The sequence below is a fragment of the Heliangelus exortis genome, chromosome 5 (genome assembly GCF_036169615.1).
Source record: "Heliangelus exortis chromosome 5, bHelExo1.hap1, whole genome shotgun sequence".
Lineage (NCBI taxonomy): Eukaryota > Metazoa > Chordata > Aves > Apodiformes > Trochilidae > Heliangelus > Heliangelus exortis.
The window spans coordinates 16,033,380-16,049,567 of record NC_092426.1 but is presented as its reverse complement, the minus strand read 5'-3'; the positions used below and the strand labels follow the sequence as shown (position 1 = coordinate 16,049,567).

The following is a 16,188-nucleotide window of genomic DNA, read 5'->3' as shown; positions in this document are numbered from 1 at the left end:
ACACTGCAGACTAGATGGCAGCTTATATCAGCCTTCCAGTACCTGAAGGGGGCCTACAGGAAAACCACAGAGAGACCTTTTACAGGGGTATGCAGTGGCAGAACAAAGAAGTAACCAATTTAAACTGAAAGAGAGTAGACTTAGGTACTAGGAAGAATTTTTTTACAATAAAGGTGGTGAAGACACTGGAACAGGTTGCCCAGGAAGACTGTGGAAGCCTTCTACCTGGAAGTGTTCAAGGCTGGGCTGGATGGAGCTTTGAGCAACCTGGTCTAGTGGAAGGTGTCCCTACCAATGAAGGAGCGGTGGAACAATATGATCTTAATGTCCCTGCCAACCCAAACCATTCCATGATTCTATGAAAAAAAACTAGAAAAAACCATACAAGAAAATTATTCCTGCTGGCCAACTGCAAAAGTTTGACCACCATACAGTAAAAATAATATAGGACACTTAATAAGCAACAGGATCAAAGCAAAATATTAAGCAGCTGCTCAGTAATATTGTAAACCAGTCACCTGCACATTTTTAATTTATTCATTTTGCAGGGGGAGAATTTTGTTGTGGTATAATGCAGTAAGGAGTCACAAATGGATTTCAGGCAAACAGGTGATAGCTACATATACACAAAAATGCATTACCATGTGATTAATTTTAAAATATATTCTTATGTATGAATGCACATACCTGTTCTTTTTCTTTCAACAGCTTCTCAAAAGCAAGAGCTTTCTCCTTCATTGAGTGAGACTCAAACTCCTTCTCTTTCAGCATCATTGAAAACTGCATGTTAGTCTCCTGAAGTGCTCGGAATTCTGTTTCTTTTTCCCTACATTTTGCAACTATTTCTTCATTTTCTTCTTTCAGTTTTCGAATATCCATTTCTAAAATTAAATTTCTTTCTTTCAGATTTGTCACAGCCTGCTTCAAAACCTCATTTTCGTTTTCCTTGTTACTAAGATTTTCACTCACAGAAAGTAACTGATCACTTTTAGATTTAATTAATATGTCTTTTTCCCTAAGTGATTTCTGTAAGACATCATGTTTCTCTTTGATCTGCCTTAGCTCTGATTCAGTCCCTTCTTGACTCTTCCTTTCAATCTCTGATGCTGTAGCCACAGAATCGGATAATCTCTGATTATTTTCCTGAAGAGTCCTAATAGTTAAATCTTTTTCTTGTAACTTTTTTTTCAGTTGTTCCACCTCCTTTTGAACGAGTTTAGACTCATCACTGAGTACTTCAGGAGCACTGTACTGGATGCCTGGAAGCTGTGAACCAGTGGAAGCCATTGCCACAGAGGGTGTTACCAAATCAAGTTTACTCAAGAGAAGATCCTTGGTATTATGAAGCTGTCCTATGCTATGTTGAACTTGTGCTAATTCCTGACTAAAACTTTTCAGCTTTATCTCATTCTGTTCATAACTCTGAATCAAGCCATTATAATCTACCTGCAACTTTGAATTACTATCACTTTCAACTGAAATTTGTGCTTGAAGTTTGTGTAACTCTTCTTGGAGGTGAGCTGACTCATGCTGCATATTCTGAACTGTGGTTATTACCTGTTGCTTCCACTCTTCCATCTTCTTTACCTGCTGTTTTAGTTTATCACGTTCTTGTAGAAGTTCCTCAAACTGGTTACTGTTAACACCTCCTGACCCATTATCAGTACCTGTGGAGGATGTCTGCAAGACAGTCAATAAGGTTTGGCATTTTTGACTTAGAGCATCTATTTCAATATCTTTTTCTCGAATGATACGGGATAAATTCTGAATAGTTTCTCTAGACATGTCCTGACTGCTGTTTTCAGCTCTATTGGATAATTTTTGATTCTCCTCTTGCAACCTTACCAAAGCTGCTTCTTTAGCAGCTACCATATCCATGATATTACGATAATCTGTTTTTAACTGACTGTTCTCTCTTGTCTTCTCACTTAGGACTGCCAGTACTTGTTCCCTTTCTATAACATAAGCTTGGAGCTGCTGCTGAAGACAAAGAACATCTTGTCTATAGGAAGCTGAGGAAACTCTAGCATTGAGAGCTTGTATTTCTAGATCCTTCTCTTGAATGATCCGAGTAAGTTTGCCAACTTCATCCTTAGACAACTGATCAATTTGCTGGCTTAGAGAAACATTCTTTTCATTTAGAAGTTTAATCTCCATCTCCCTTTCTTTGATACCTTTTACCAGTCTTTCAATTTCAGCTTTAGATAAATCATGTTTTTCGTTTCCATTTTCTCCATTAAGAGTCTGAACTTTAGTTTCCTGAAAAAGATCAGGGGAATCAGTCTGAATAATCTGTCTCTCTTTGTGTAACTGAGTTTTAATTTGTTCAATTGTTTTCTGCAAGTTTTTAATTTCCTCATCTTTCTCTAAAGAAAGTCTTTCATGTGTGACATTCATTTGCTCACACTGAAATTTAGACTCGTCTATTTCCTTTCTTTGCTCCTGCAAAGAGCGCTGAAGTTGCACTGTTGTTTGATTCTGATCTTCTATTGTTTTTTTATAAACTTCTATTTCTTCTTCAAGATTATTCTTTATCACTTTTAACTGTGTTACCTCACTTTCAAGCTCAACAATAATATCTAGAGTTTTAGGCTCAACCACATGTGCAGATCTACTCTGCTGATCCTTAAGGCGCTCAATTTCTTCTTTCAAATGATTATTTTCTTCCTTCATGACTGCAAGACTTCTGTCTTTTTCCTCCAAATTCTGTTTTAAGGCATCCTGCTTTTTTGAAATTTTCATATGCTCCTCAAGCTCCTGTTTCACTTGCAAAGCTTGACTTTTAAATTTTTCAAGAGATGCCTCTTTTTCTTTTATGAGTTCTGTCAACTGCTGTTGTCCTCCTAAGCTAGTAGTCAACATCTCTTTTGTTTCTTGATAGTCAGTTTCCATCTGCTCAATGGTCCTCTGAAGTTCACCAATCTTGAAGTCTTTCTCCTGATTGAGCTTAACCAGGCGCTCATGTTCAAGCTGCAATGCAGTGGTATCCATACTACGTGCATTTGATAATTCCTCAATAGTTTGCTTGTACTTTTGTGCTTCTTCCAAAAGCCTCTTTTCTGTCTGGTTTAACTCACTCTCTAGCTGTCTTTTTTCCATTTTCAAAGCCTCCACTACAGTATCTTTTTCCAAGTAAACTTTTTCTTTCTCAGAAATGGCATCATTTAACTCCTGTTTTAGTTCTTCAATGGCTGCTGTCAGCTTTCCATTTTCTGTTCTGAGATCAGATAGAGATTTCTCCAAGTCTTCATTTAGTTGTTTATTTTCTAAAATGTCATTCTGCAGTTTTGCAATCTCGGCTTCTTTTTCTGTAATAATCACATCTTGACAAGGGTACTTAGACTCCTGATTTTTGTTTTCCATTAGCTTGCTCAAGCATGCAGAAAGTTCTTCCTCTCTTTCTTTTAGTTTCTCCTGCAATTCCCCGATTTCTTTTTTATTGTGCAAATTACAGTCCTGTGATTTCCTTAGTTGGTCCTGAAGATCTTTAATACTATCTTGAAGCTGTTGCTTACTTATATGCAAATCATTAAGTGCATATGAACATTGGCTTAGTTTCTCTTTCTGATTATCTAACTCCTTAAAAGTTTCCATCTTCTCAGTTTCCAATTCTGATACTTTCTTTCTTTCAAAATCAATGTCAAATTTCAGCTGTTTGATGATACTATCAGTTTCTGTGTGTTGTTTTGACAGCTGCTCTTTCAGTGTAATCATATGCTGAAATTAACATAAATGAGAATTTGTTAGGGGCAAACGAGCTCAACCACACCTATATAAAATGAAAAAGAAAAAAATTTTAAAAAGAAAAAAAATAAGAGGAAACAAAAATGTTTCCAGGTTGCCAATGTAAGCTGGCAAGTAGTATCAGCTAGTCAATGCTAAACTGATTAAAACCAATTATCAAATAGAGATAGATTATATTTCAATATAAGCAAGGACACCACCTCCCTAAGAAAAACAATTGTCAGAATTTTTCAGGATAGTAAGAATGGGTCTGCAGCAGTCACTCATTACTTAAATGTAGTGACACCCTGTTTTTAAAATAACAAATTACAGAAGTGAGTGCATTTCTGTATGTTCTATTTTCAAGTTCTTGTTTGAGCTTAATTTTAAACATATTTGCTAGGATTCAATTCATAGGAAAACATTTTAGATGTTCAGTTTCATAAAGTAAACCAATACTGAAAACATATGGCTTGCAACTGTGTGTACAGGTTAAATATACTGGAACAGTAACTAAAAGGAATAGTCCCATTTTGACTACATAAAATTGGGGACCTTTTGTGCTCCACAAATGCTCATATTATAAAGCATTATAAAGAAATTGTAATAAAAAACTTAACTATTCATCATAGTTTAAAAGAATGAAAGGAAAAAAATTCTAAAAAAATCATTCATATTCTGCATATTGTTGTAAGGCAGAGGAAAAATATAAGCAGGATAATAACTTTTCAGAACTTGTGCATGGACAGTTCTGAATCTGGTAGTATTTAAGTGGATTTCAGAAACTAACACCCCTTATGGACAGCTGACATGCCATCTGATATCTTTGCCCATAAAAAGTGGTTTTCTTCCACTTCAGAATTTTGTATTGAGACAGTAGATATGGAAAAACAGTGGTCTCAATATTCTTCTCAAGCCTCAGAGGATAACTTGTATTTCCCTACTATCTAGGTTCAAAGATCAACTTAAAAAGTAAACATACATCCCCCCCAAAGCTAAACATTTATTTCAGTACATTTAAATAGTTGCAGTATTTATTACCTGAGTGGCTTCTTGATTCTGCTTGTCTAGTTCTTCCAACTCTGATATTAATGTTTCTCTTTCAGCGATACTTTCATTTAATTCATGTTCTTTCCTTTCCAGTTCTTCTCTTAACTGATTTAATTCTAAATTCTGATCCACAGTATATGTAGGAATACTCTCATTTTTACTTTGTCCAACTGTCAGTTCCTTCTTCAGTCCCTCCTTAAGTTAAAAAAATATTCTATATATTAGACCTTATCTTGCTGAATCATAATGTTTAGACTCAAATGGTTTCTTTTTTGCCCCTCACCCATTAAAATCAAAATATGCATTTTTACGTTAGAATCTCCAAGTCTACATGAATATTATCCCCTTTAAAAAAAACATCATTGTGGAATATACATCTCTGCCATTCAGATGATATATGCAATGCATACCTATTTTGCCATCACCAAGTTTAGGAATCCAATGTACACATTTCTACATAAAATGCCATTTTGCAACAAAGAAAGTTATATCCACCTCTGAGGTATCAATCCACAGCTGGGATAAACTATTATATCTTCAAGAGATGCAGTAAACACGTAGTATACTGCATGCTGAGACGAAGTTTTAAGTAAGGACACCTTAATAACATCCTTACGAAAAATGCCATGGGGACTCTTGAATGTATGCAAAATAGAGAAGGCCCATGCAAAGTAAACTAAACCAAGTGTCTCAAGGTTGAGTTTATAAAGGACTAAATCAACCTTGCCAAAAACTAAAGGTATTCCAGAGAAACTGTATGTTCAGTTGCTTAACTTGATCTTTTAGATGGAATTAAACCTAAGCAGCAATGGCATACGGGGAATTTCCCTTGTTTTCTTTAACAAAGGACACTGTGGAGTGTCACAAGTCAAAATGCATCATTTTGCTTCTATCAATTCCACATATAATTACAGAATTAATATGCAATTATTTCCTATTTATGTAGAAGTGCAAATGCTCAAAAAACCCATACTGCCAGAATGCGTTTTCCATCTGTTATTACCATTATGAACTTTTTTGTTGGCTTAATTTAGAAATTGCTTTACCTGATTCAAACTTGAAAGTCTTGCTATTTCATTTTCTGCTTCTATAAAGGAAAAGAAAAAAATATTTTACTACTTTCAAAAAACACTAAACCATATAATTGTCCCACTTCACCCCAACAGAACTCTGCCACTCAGAAGAGTTCCAGAGTATTTTGTGATAAGCATCAGTGCTGTGAAATGTGCCAGTCACAGCCACAAAGCAGAGCATTCCTCTTTCAACTGAGTCCTTTGGTACTACAATGTATCAATTTTGCAATGTTAACAGATTTTATCCCTACAGATATACTTCTTAAACAGATATGTTTCAGTGTTTCTTTAAGGAGAAATTATTACAGACTGCCTTTACACACCAAAAGCTTACTTCTAGAATTCAAACAGACATTATAATAGTAAGGTTTACTTTTAAAGAAAGGAAAAATCTATCAAAAAGTTGTCAGACATGATTACTTACCTTATCAGAAACTCCTGGTCTGATTAGACCAGTCCTAACAGTGTCTCCCTTTCTGCTTAGACTAATCTTAGTGGACAACCCCTACAATTCTTAAAATAAATTCTAAGCATTAATAGTGAAAACCTGGAAAGACATACTAAAAATTAAAAAAAAAACAAAACAAAGCCAAAACACCCAAAATCAAAATTTTTGTACCTAACAGTGCCTGCTGTAGCCTGATAACATCTTCTGATAGTGCTGTCTTTGATTGGAGCTTCTTCTCCTGTTCCTTGAGGAGCCCATCTTGCTCTGCAACAGAACTTTGAAGCATACGAAAGTCAGATTTAAGACTCTCATATTCTTGCATTATTTGGATTTTTTCCGCCTTTGCCAATTCTTGTTCTTTCATAAGAATTTTGTTTTCCTCTTTAGCAGAAGACAATTTGTGATTTAATTTTCTTATTTCATCCTCTAGGTCCTTTACAACCTGCAGTTCTTCTTTTCCTCCTTCTGCATTCCAAGGTTTTTTTTTCTGTTCACTAATTTTAGAGTCATCCGTGGCATCAGTACTCACACCATCTAAGAAGCAAAAATGACAGTTTGCATGGTTAAAGAAAGTGAACACGGTAGAACCTTAACTTAGAAGTCTCTCTCTCTTCTGAGAGAAGACAGTGTAAACCAAAGACTTGATCATCATCAACAGAAAGATTACTTGCACAGAATGAACATTTTAATCCATGTATATATATATATATATATTACTTGTTTGATAAATAGCCTTTCAAATATTTACACATCCATGGCTTAAAAATATTTAAAAATATAGGTGTTGCAAGATATACAGTGTAATTAAAATGTATTTTACCCCCTCTCTTCATCAGATTATGACGATCTAATTTATTAGGATTTTGAATACTTTTATTTTCTAAGAAAAACATATCGAACCCCATCTAATATTATCTGGTGCAAAATTTCCCTTTATAATTTAGTTAATTGCATTTCAAAGGTTTGTTAAACGGTTGTAATAGAGAACAATATGCTACAAATTAGTATATTATTTCCTAATGATGCACAAAGTTTTTAACCTAAAGATATCATTGTAGAGAATTGATGTTTTCACAGATCCACCATAGTATCATGATTTTCATAGTGCTGTACAATCCTCAGAATGTAATTACCAGCTAATTTACGGAGGATAAAAATGTGCAATCAAAAAATGTACAGAAGAAAAAAAGCCTAAATGAAAGCATGCTGCTTGTGAATCAATTTCAGTGTAAGCTCAAATACTACCCCTACCCCAGTCTCTATTATGTTGTCAAAAAGAATGAACAAAACAAAAATATAAAATGCTCTAATTTTCCACGAGCTGTGAGCAGTATTTATTTTACAGATAACTGCAAATGGTATCTGATTCTGCCTTTGACTTCATTTAATTAGTCATGCTGGTGTTTATGTGTGCAGTATATATAGTATGTGCCAAAAAAAAAAAAAAAAAGATAACATCTGAACAGGCACCCAATTTTAATAAATTCCCCATCAGTACTATCTTAGAAATTAAGAGGCTGTGAAAATACCTCCCTGTTTTCCAAGAAGAAAATGGATCTCTTTCCAGGAGAGTATACACCCTTTAGAATTCCAATGTTTTAACAGATAATGAAATAGAGATTTTATGGGCAAATCTTCCATATTTGTGCAAATAAGCCTCTGAAAGGAAACCTAACTGGCATGGCTATGTTTATGGAATATAAAATACCTGCAATACAACTGAACAGCTCCTTCTGAGAACTACTAAGTTTCTCCTATAATCTAGTCAAGCCACATATTAAGGCGTTGTCCTTATGGCCATCTTGGAGCTTTTGTCAAGTAAACTAATTGGCACATAATACTACTTAAATTTTCTTATCTTTAACTTTGTCTCATTCACACCTATATTCAGTACAAGTTAGAAAAACAAGAAAACGAGAAGTGGGGAATTTAAAGCACTACATTTGATATGCATAGAAAGTGATCCTCTAGAATGATGTCAGAAGATTAAATGCTTCAAGCCAACCACAGTGAATACAGGATACCAGGACGTGCCGATAAGAAACTGAACTAAAGCTGAAATTCAAATTCCTAATCATCATGTATTTGACACCAATTACACTGTTACACAAATATTAAATGATTTAGGAAAAATTCATTGTATATTAAATTAAGAGAATCTGGCAATAAAGACCTTGTTGTAACTGATTCTCAAGTTCTTCAATTCGCTCTTCATATTCACTCAGCTCCTCTCTGTGCCGACGACTGATCTCTGCTAACTTCTGTCTGTGTGCATCCTGCAATACTGAAAGTTCATGTTGATGTTCATCTATTTCTTGACTCAAATTCTGTTTGAGTTCCTAAAAATATCAACAGATAAACAGAATGCTAAAATACAGTACTGAAGCATAAGAAAGAAAATATGTAAAATAAAAAAAAGTTTTCCATAGTAAAATTAAGGGATATATTAAAGGATTTCTCACAGCAGGTCTCAAGTTTCTTGGCTTTTGTTGGTTTGCTTTTTTTAAAACAAGTTAAAAGACATTCCCTTTGAATGCATGTTTACACAAATAGTATGCTCTACACAACAGCAAATTTTAATCCAATGTAGAGAGATTATAACTCTTTCACAGGAAGCAGACACCCTAGGACATACTTCTAGTAACTCTGAAGGATGACATGCAAATTTTTATTTTGCATATTCAATGAAAAAAGGCAAGACGTTTTGAAAAGGGAAAAGAAATAATTTTGTCTACCTAAAATTCAGTCACATAGGCCATCAACAGCTTCTGAAAGTGATCTGCCCTCATAAATACTAATGTCATTCTTTCAAGCTTACATACTATATTCATCAAATCATAAAAGCCTTTTCTCACAATAACTGACTTTTTAAACAGAGCACAGCACCATTTCAGTCAGCAGTATATGCCTACATGTGCTTTTAATAGAGAAAATAAGTGCTCCTGTTGTAAATACTTTGCAAAACCATCAAGAATAAAGCACAAGAGAAGACTAGCTGTCATCTTACCTTAACAATATTTTGCAGCTTGCATATTTCACTTTGTTCAGCATCATTTGTCCCTTGAACTTTGGAAGACTGAGAAAAGAAAAACCCATATCCAGATGAAAATTGTGATAAATACGTGTGTTTTTCATGTAAATGCTTCCTTTATTGATACTCAAAAGCAAAGAGAGCATGAAGCAAAATTAAAATCTTCAATAATTTTGATTTTAAAAGACATATTTTAATGGAAACAATTTAATTTTCCCTGGAATAGCTTTTTTTAAAATGACATGCAATTGTGTAAAATTTTGGGGTGCAGATTTTACCATGCCTAGTAAGACAATAGGGCTGCTTAATGTTACTTGAATATTCCCACACAGGAAAAGTGTTCCTCTGAAATCAGGCTACAGCTTGAGAAATGATGACTCACATCAACAAGAGCTTCAAAGATTATATTTTTTCTTCAGCAGACCATGAATTACAACTGACATATGTATGTAACTATCACACTATTACTTTGAACAGTATTATGCCGTCAATAATCAACATCCCAGATAGGAAGAAGAAAAGTATTTTTTTGAAAGGTTGCATAAAAATGAAACCCTGAAGTAGTATTCTAGGTAAATGTTCATTAACCCCTCTTCCTAACTTGACCAATCATGCACTGAAGTGTCACAAAGAAGTGTTTGCAAGTTAGCCATTGAATGAGTCCCTAGTCCTGTGACAGCAAGAAAATGACTAAAAGTTAATTAGGTTTCAGCTTAACCATCAAATCACATTGCTTCTAGAAAATGTACAGAACAAAATTTTGAAAAGACCCACTCCAAAAACACCAAATGAAATGAAAACAGTTATTTGAGGGGCAGAGGGGAAGTAATATGAGGAGGAGCTACTCACCAGGGCAATCTGCTTCCAGTGGTCAACCTCAGACTCAAGCCTAGAAACTTCATTGGACAATCTGTTTATTTCTTGTTGTGACCAGATAACATCTCCAAAATCCATGTCATCTCCTTCAAAACCTGAGGAACGCCTGACCACTGGGACATAGGAAGCTGATGTAGCAGCTGGTGGCACAACAGCAGCTCCTATCTGTGCTGACTGAGCAGCTGTCTGTACTTTCTGCAGTTGTTCCTGTAGTGCATTCTGTCTAGCCTTCAGATGGCTGATTTCCACCTGAACACACAGAATACAATGCATTGTTTCAATAATAACATCAAAACACACTTTTACCCCTTCTTTACCCCTTTTGGCATTATGAAATATGAACAAACCACACAACTCCCTCCCCAGATCAAATCATTGATCATGTTCACTAAAAAGAAAAAACCCTGAACACTCTCCTAATAGAGAAAAGTAGCCTTATCTGATGTTTTACACAGTATCTCACCCAAGGACACAACAAAAGATTTAATAGTTTCCATGTAAGGAAAACTTAAGTAAGAGTGTGATGAATTTTTCAGCAGCCAAGATTCTTAAGTCCTATAGCAAAATTCAGGGTACTAAGATGTACAAATAATTTAAGTATTTAAAGAGGGTATTCAGATATGAAAAGTAAGGCATGTACAATGCTTCCCCAGTTATTTCCATGACACTTGATTTATTTTACACTTAAGAACTCAATGTACTGCAAGTTTATTTACAATAAACTGAATTAGCGCATGCAATTTTCTGAAAACAACTCTCTTATTGTATTCAATAAGAAGAATTCTACACATCACAAAATTCTGCTTCCTCTAGTTCCCCAATACATTTACAAATAAAGCAGAAATTAAACTCTTTTTGCCCACTTCTAGGAATACTGGCAGTATTATTACTTTAAAAGGCTATAAAATCTCATGTTCCACAACAGGTTATGAACTTTCTGCATCCATGACAAAGGGACACTTCTTAAATTATGAAAGCTGGTTCAGTTTCCTTTAATTGTATAAACGAAGACAAATAATCATAACAACCAGAGACAATACAGCTGTTTCAAATGAGAATCTGCACCTGTTGCCTGCCTTAAAGATAACTGAATCAGAAATACAAAGCAGTTTAAGTCTCTATTCTCATAGTGGTTCCAGAAACAATAGAAAATCTGAAATATTCATGGCATTCTCAGAGTTTTCTTTTGTCCCACTGATCTCCGGGCAGCTCTGCTTATATGACGTGATTCAACGAAATATATGTCTTAGTCTCTCCATGTCTACAATAACAAAACAAGAAACCACAACTGTGACCAACACACAAAGAGCCCAGGTACTAAACCAGAGATTAAACAGCACAGTTTAGTACTTACTCAAATGTTTTACTCTGTATCCTACCTCTTTCTGTTGAAGCTGATTTCGGTACTCTATGGATAACTGCTTTATTTGGAGCTCTGCTGCTTCATGCTTTTCTTCTAAATCACTACAAACTTTTTTCAATCTCTCATTCTAGCAAAAATGAGAAATGGATGTTGGTAAATTGTGAGCAGAATCAGAAAAGTGTACAGCATTAAATTGTAAGGATTTCTCACGTTATTCCACTCAAAACACACATAAACAGTAACTTCCAGCTGTGAGCCCAGAATCATGTTCACATCCAAGCTTTCAATTTTTCCATGGCATGGATTCTAGCTCACTTTCAAAAAACAGTTTGTGACCAGATGTAAATGCCAACAAGAAAAATTCAGGACTTAATTACATCTTAGCATGGTGCATGGGTGGAATTTAAGCACAAATCAGAATTAATATCCATACAGACCAATTTCTCTCTGATATGGGCCAATAACAGATGGCAAAAGTCTAGAAAAAGAGACAAGCAGGGAACATTACTTCCCTAAATACTATCTTAACTTCTCAATGTTCACGACTGCTGAAGATGTAAGTGAAAGCTGTTGGTTTACAGCAATAAAGTCTCAAGACTGACAAGTCCTTTTTTGAAAGCACACAAAGTCCATTTCCACCAGGGCACATGGGATTTATCAGTTGTTCTGGAACAGCATGAGCATCCACAGCTATGACAAAGTGACCATACAGTAGAGCACCACACAGCTGCATCAGGCAACACCCACACTCCATACTCTGAAGCTTGCTGCAGAAGACATGCTGTCCACCATGACCTGGCACTCTAGATCTGCTCTTATCTTTTGGACACATATAAAATGCTATAAACCAATTTTAACTCTTTACCAGATAAAATTTATGAGGCTTAAAAGACTTCTGCATTTGCAAGCTTTTCAGAGGCTGCAGTTCAAGCCCACGTAGCAGGTAGGAACAGCCAGAGGAGGCAGCATTAAGCAAAAGTTAAAATCTTGCACCACATGTGTACTCAACGAAAAAAATGTGCCCCTTAATAGTGATGGGGAATTGTCACCAAAAAAAGAGCCCCATTCTAACACCACCATCACTCTTGTTTCTAGATTTACCCACAGACAAGCAACTTCAGTGCAATATTTTACCTTTACAGGAAACAATTGTTATTTATTGCTTTCAATTAAAGTACCAAAGTTTCTTACTTCAAACTTTTGTGCTGCATTAATGCTTTCTATTTCTCTGAGTCTAGAATTGGACACATGGAGTTCTGTTGCTGCATCTGAAAGAAAGTTAAAATTTTCATTTTTATTAAACTGCTTTCAATCTTCTATCAGAAAACTGTCAAAGCTACTTTTCAGACCAGAGATTCTCTGAACCTAATTTAGTTCTCTCTTACATAGGCTTTAAGACACATCACAAAATTCAAGGAAAAGTATGGATTTAAGCTTTAATGTAAGTGAAAAGAAAAATTTCTACTTGACTATTTTCTGCCATTGAATCAATTTTTCATTTAGGACTTTGCCCCTAACATCACAATCTTATGGTTCTCATGTGAAGTTTCAGGACAAGAATTAGTTCTTTAAAATACATGTGACAGTTAATAAATTTTCAGGAAAAAAACCATAGAACTCAAACCCAACAGAACCCACAAAATAACCCACACAACAACATATCATCTCTGCACCCCACATAAAGCACAAAACCCCCACAGGGCACACCTCCACCTAGGAAGGGTGCACAATCTGTGGTATCAGTTTCTCTAACACGAAAAGCACATAATTCTGTCTCTAGTTACTCTTCCTTTGACGATCAACCCTCTACCCTCCTACACTTATTTCTCCCACATCCCACTTTTAATGGATAATACCACCTTTCTTTTTATTAATTAAAAATCATTCTCAATTGACTATAAAGCAAACAAGACAATTTTTCAAATTTGGAAATAAATATAATTTTCAAGTAAATATTTCGTACGTGCTGTTTAAAACTGAAGAAGCTTCAGTGCTGCAGGGGCTACAACCTGCCATGAAATCTGCTCAACTTCAAATGCTGAAGTCTATAACCCACAAATCATCTTCAGTTCAGATGGAAGTCTAAGCAGTTGATGTAAGGGATAATATTAAAAAATAGGAAACATTAGAAAATAAGGAACTTTTAAAAAAGGAATGTAAGGAACTGCTTGAAAAGAGTTCTTTAGGCCACACAGTATTTAAACTTCTTTACAGAAGAGTACTTAGATGTCACTAGATTTCTATACCCTCAAGGCCAGTAACCCATAAAAATGTACTACTTTTAAAATTTTTAGGAAGCAGATGCTGTATACAGCAATATCTAACAGTCAAATAACTATTGAATACCAGCACATCCCTCTTGAACAAACTGAAGTAGAACTATGTAATTCAGAATCTCAGTTTATTTTTCAAAAAGGCAAAACAAATGCACTAGATGACTACAAACTTTAGCAGCATAAAATAAGTTTCCAAACTAAACTAAATAGATTTTGGAATTAAAAAAAAAATCTAAACGTTTAGAAAATGGGAAAAAAAGCATATTTGAGGTTAGCAGAGTAAATGTTGCACTTCAGAGTATTTTGTCTGTATATCAAAATTCACATCCATGAGACCAGTAGTATAACCTTGCCAACAAATTTATACAATACTTTCACAATGCTTCACAGTTGAGGAGTAACAAACAAAGGAGAACTTTTCAAATTCATCTTTGAGATGAATATTCAGAAGCTTAGCTGTTTTTTGTGGTTGTTATTCTTAACTTTTTTCTCAGAATGCTCATTTTTTTTCAAGAAGTTATAGTTTCAAGGTGGTAAACAATACTAGTGGTATTAACCTACTGACAAGTGCCTTAATAGGAAAATCAAAAGTTTTATTTAAAAACTTGAAAGAACTAATAAAAACATAAAAAAATACTGTAGTATATAATGGGTTTGCTATTACTTAATTCAGTATCTTATTCTCATGTCTCAGCTTGTTTCAATTTTATGTATAACATAAATCATTCTAGCTTCTAATCCCGATAAAACAAGGGCCAAGTTCTTCTGCTTGGGTGTAGAATGGTAGAACTCGACAGGTCTCTCTGAGCCCAAATGGAATATAAATAAGAAAAACATCAGTAACCCTGGACCTTTGCTTGTGTGACACGTCAGACTTACATCACACCAGTGGCGAAACACCCCTCTGTACTACCATTCCTCCGCTGTTTCATGAAGCCACTCTGAAAGCAGCTGATCAAGCGGGGTTTCAGATAAACTCAGCAAACAGAACGGAAGAAGAGCGGTGTGTGCTTTCGTTACTGATAACGCTGCACTTCAAGCAACTCGAAAACCTCCGAACAATAAACCCAGAACAGGTTTACCTACACTATTATAACCTGGACACATGTTTATTTGTTCTCCGCATCCTCAGGTCACAGGGATAGAATAAAAACATAAGCAAAGCCGCCAGCTTTCCGGGAAAGCACCGAGCTGAGCTGCCCCCCGCCCGGCCCGGCGCCCCAGCCCCTCTTACCGCCCACTTCCTCCGCGCCCTCCAGCAGGATGTCCTTGGTGAAGCTGGAGATCTGGCCGGTGAGCGAAGACAGGCTGTCCCCCACCTGCCCCAGGGACTGGCCCAGCCCCGAGCCCAGACCGCCCAACCACGACGCCATCGCCGCCCCTCAGAGGGCTCCAGGCCCCGCTCAGCCCCGCGCCGGGCGGACCCCGCAGCCGGCTCCCGCGGGGGAAGGGGCGGCCGCCCACTGCCTTCTCCTAGCTGGGGAGGGTCAAGTCTCCTCCTGCGGGCTCAGCACACCGGGCCCGGACACCCCTCCGCCAGCGCCGTGCGCATCTCCCGGCTCGCCCCGGCTCAGCGGCTCATCCCGCCGGCTCCGGACTCTGCCACCTCGACGGCCGCCATGACACCCGCTCCCCAAACACCATCGACGGCGGCCGCAGCCGGCTAGAGCGCCCCTGCGGCCGCGGTGACGTGTGGGCGGCAGCGGAGGGTGCCGGGATAGTGGCGGAGCGGGGCCTGTGATTAATAGGAACACGCCCCTTATTACGTACTTATACGGGTTATGCGTCATTAACAAAAAGTGCGTCCAACTAGTACAGGATTAGAGATGTTTTGTATTCTAATATGTGTTTTACAAAGCACACGAGTCCCTTCCTGCTGAAGTGTGGATACAGGGGATACGCAGCCAGACTCCCAGCCCTGGCCCTGCCGCTGCGCCCACCCCAACTTCCCTCTGTTTTTTCATCGAATGAAGTATTTAAAATTATTAGGGACTACAAGGAGTACGGCATCTTAAAGAAACTGCAGCATTAAGCGACTGAGAACGATACTACAGGGAAAAAGTGCCAATGATGGAAATAAAATGCAGGGCAGCTGGCTCACGGCTAGTTTCAGATTAGTAACTTGCATAAAGCGGTCAATAATTAAAGCACCACATCAATGGTAAAATGAAGCTGAGAAGAAAGAGCATTTCCTAGGTGAAATCTTGAACATTTGCAGAGGCAGGGAGAAGGCAGCAGGCCCAGAACCCAGGAGCCGCAGTTGCAGCCTGCCCGATACTGCCCGGTACCGCCCGGCGGTGCCAGAAAAACCTGCTCGTTGCTCCCCGAACCTGTCCGGCAGAGGCTTG

General features: G+C 36.9%; 1 protein-coding gene across 1 annotated transcript in view; it reads right to left on the bottom strand.

Annotated features, from left to right (window-relative positions):
* Positions 1-15,524, bottom strand: part of TRIP11 (thyroid hormone receptor interactor 11) — a 30,703-nt gene extending 15,179 nt beyond the window's left edge. Inside the window, exons 1-10 of the mRNA XM_071745753.1 lie at positions 15,075-15,524; positions 12,756-12,832; positions 11,581-11,691; positions 10,175-10,450; positions 9,302-9,370; positions 8,468-8,633; positions 6,466-6,828; positions 5,820-5,860; positions 4,765-4,968; positions 688-3,717 (exon numbers count right to left, since the gene is read on the bottom strand). Of these exons, the coding sequence (XP_071601854.1) occupies positions 688-3,717; positions 4,765-4,968; positions 5,820-5,860; positions 6,466-6,828; positions 8,468-8,633; positions 9,302-9,370; positions 10,175-10,450; positions 11,581-11,691; positions 12,756-12,832; positions 15,075-15,213 (4,476 nt within the window). The 5' untranslated portion in view covers positions 15,214-15,524. The remainder of the gene's footprint in view (positions 1-687; positions 3,718-4,764; positions 4,969-5,819; positions 5,861-6,465; positions 6,829-8,467; positions 8,634-9,301; positions 9,371-10,174; positions 10,451-11,580; positions 11,692-12,755; positions 12,833-15,074) is intronic.
* Between the last annotated feature and the right edge of the window lie 664 nt (positions 15,525-16,188).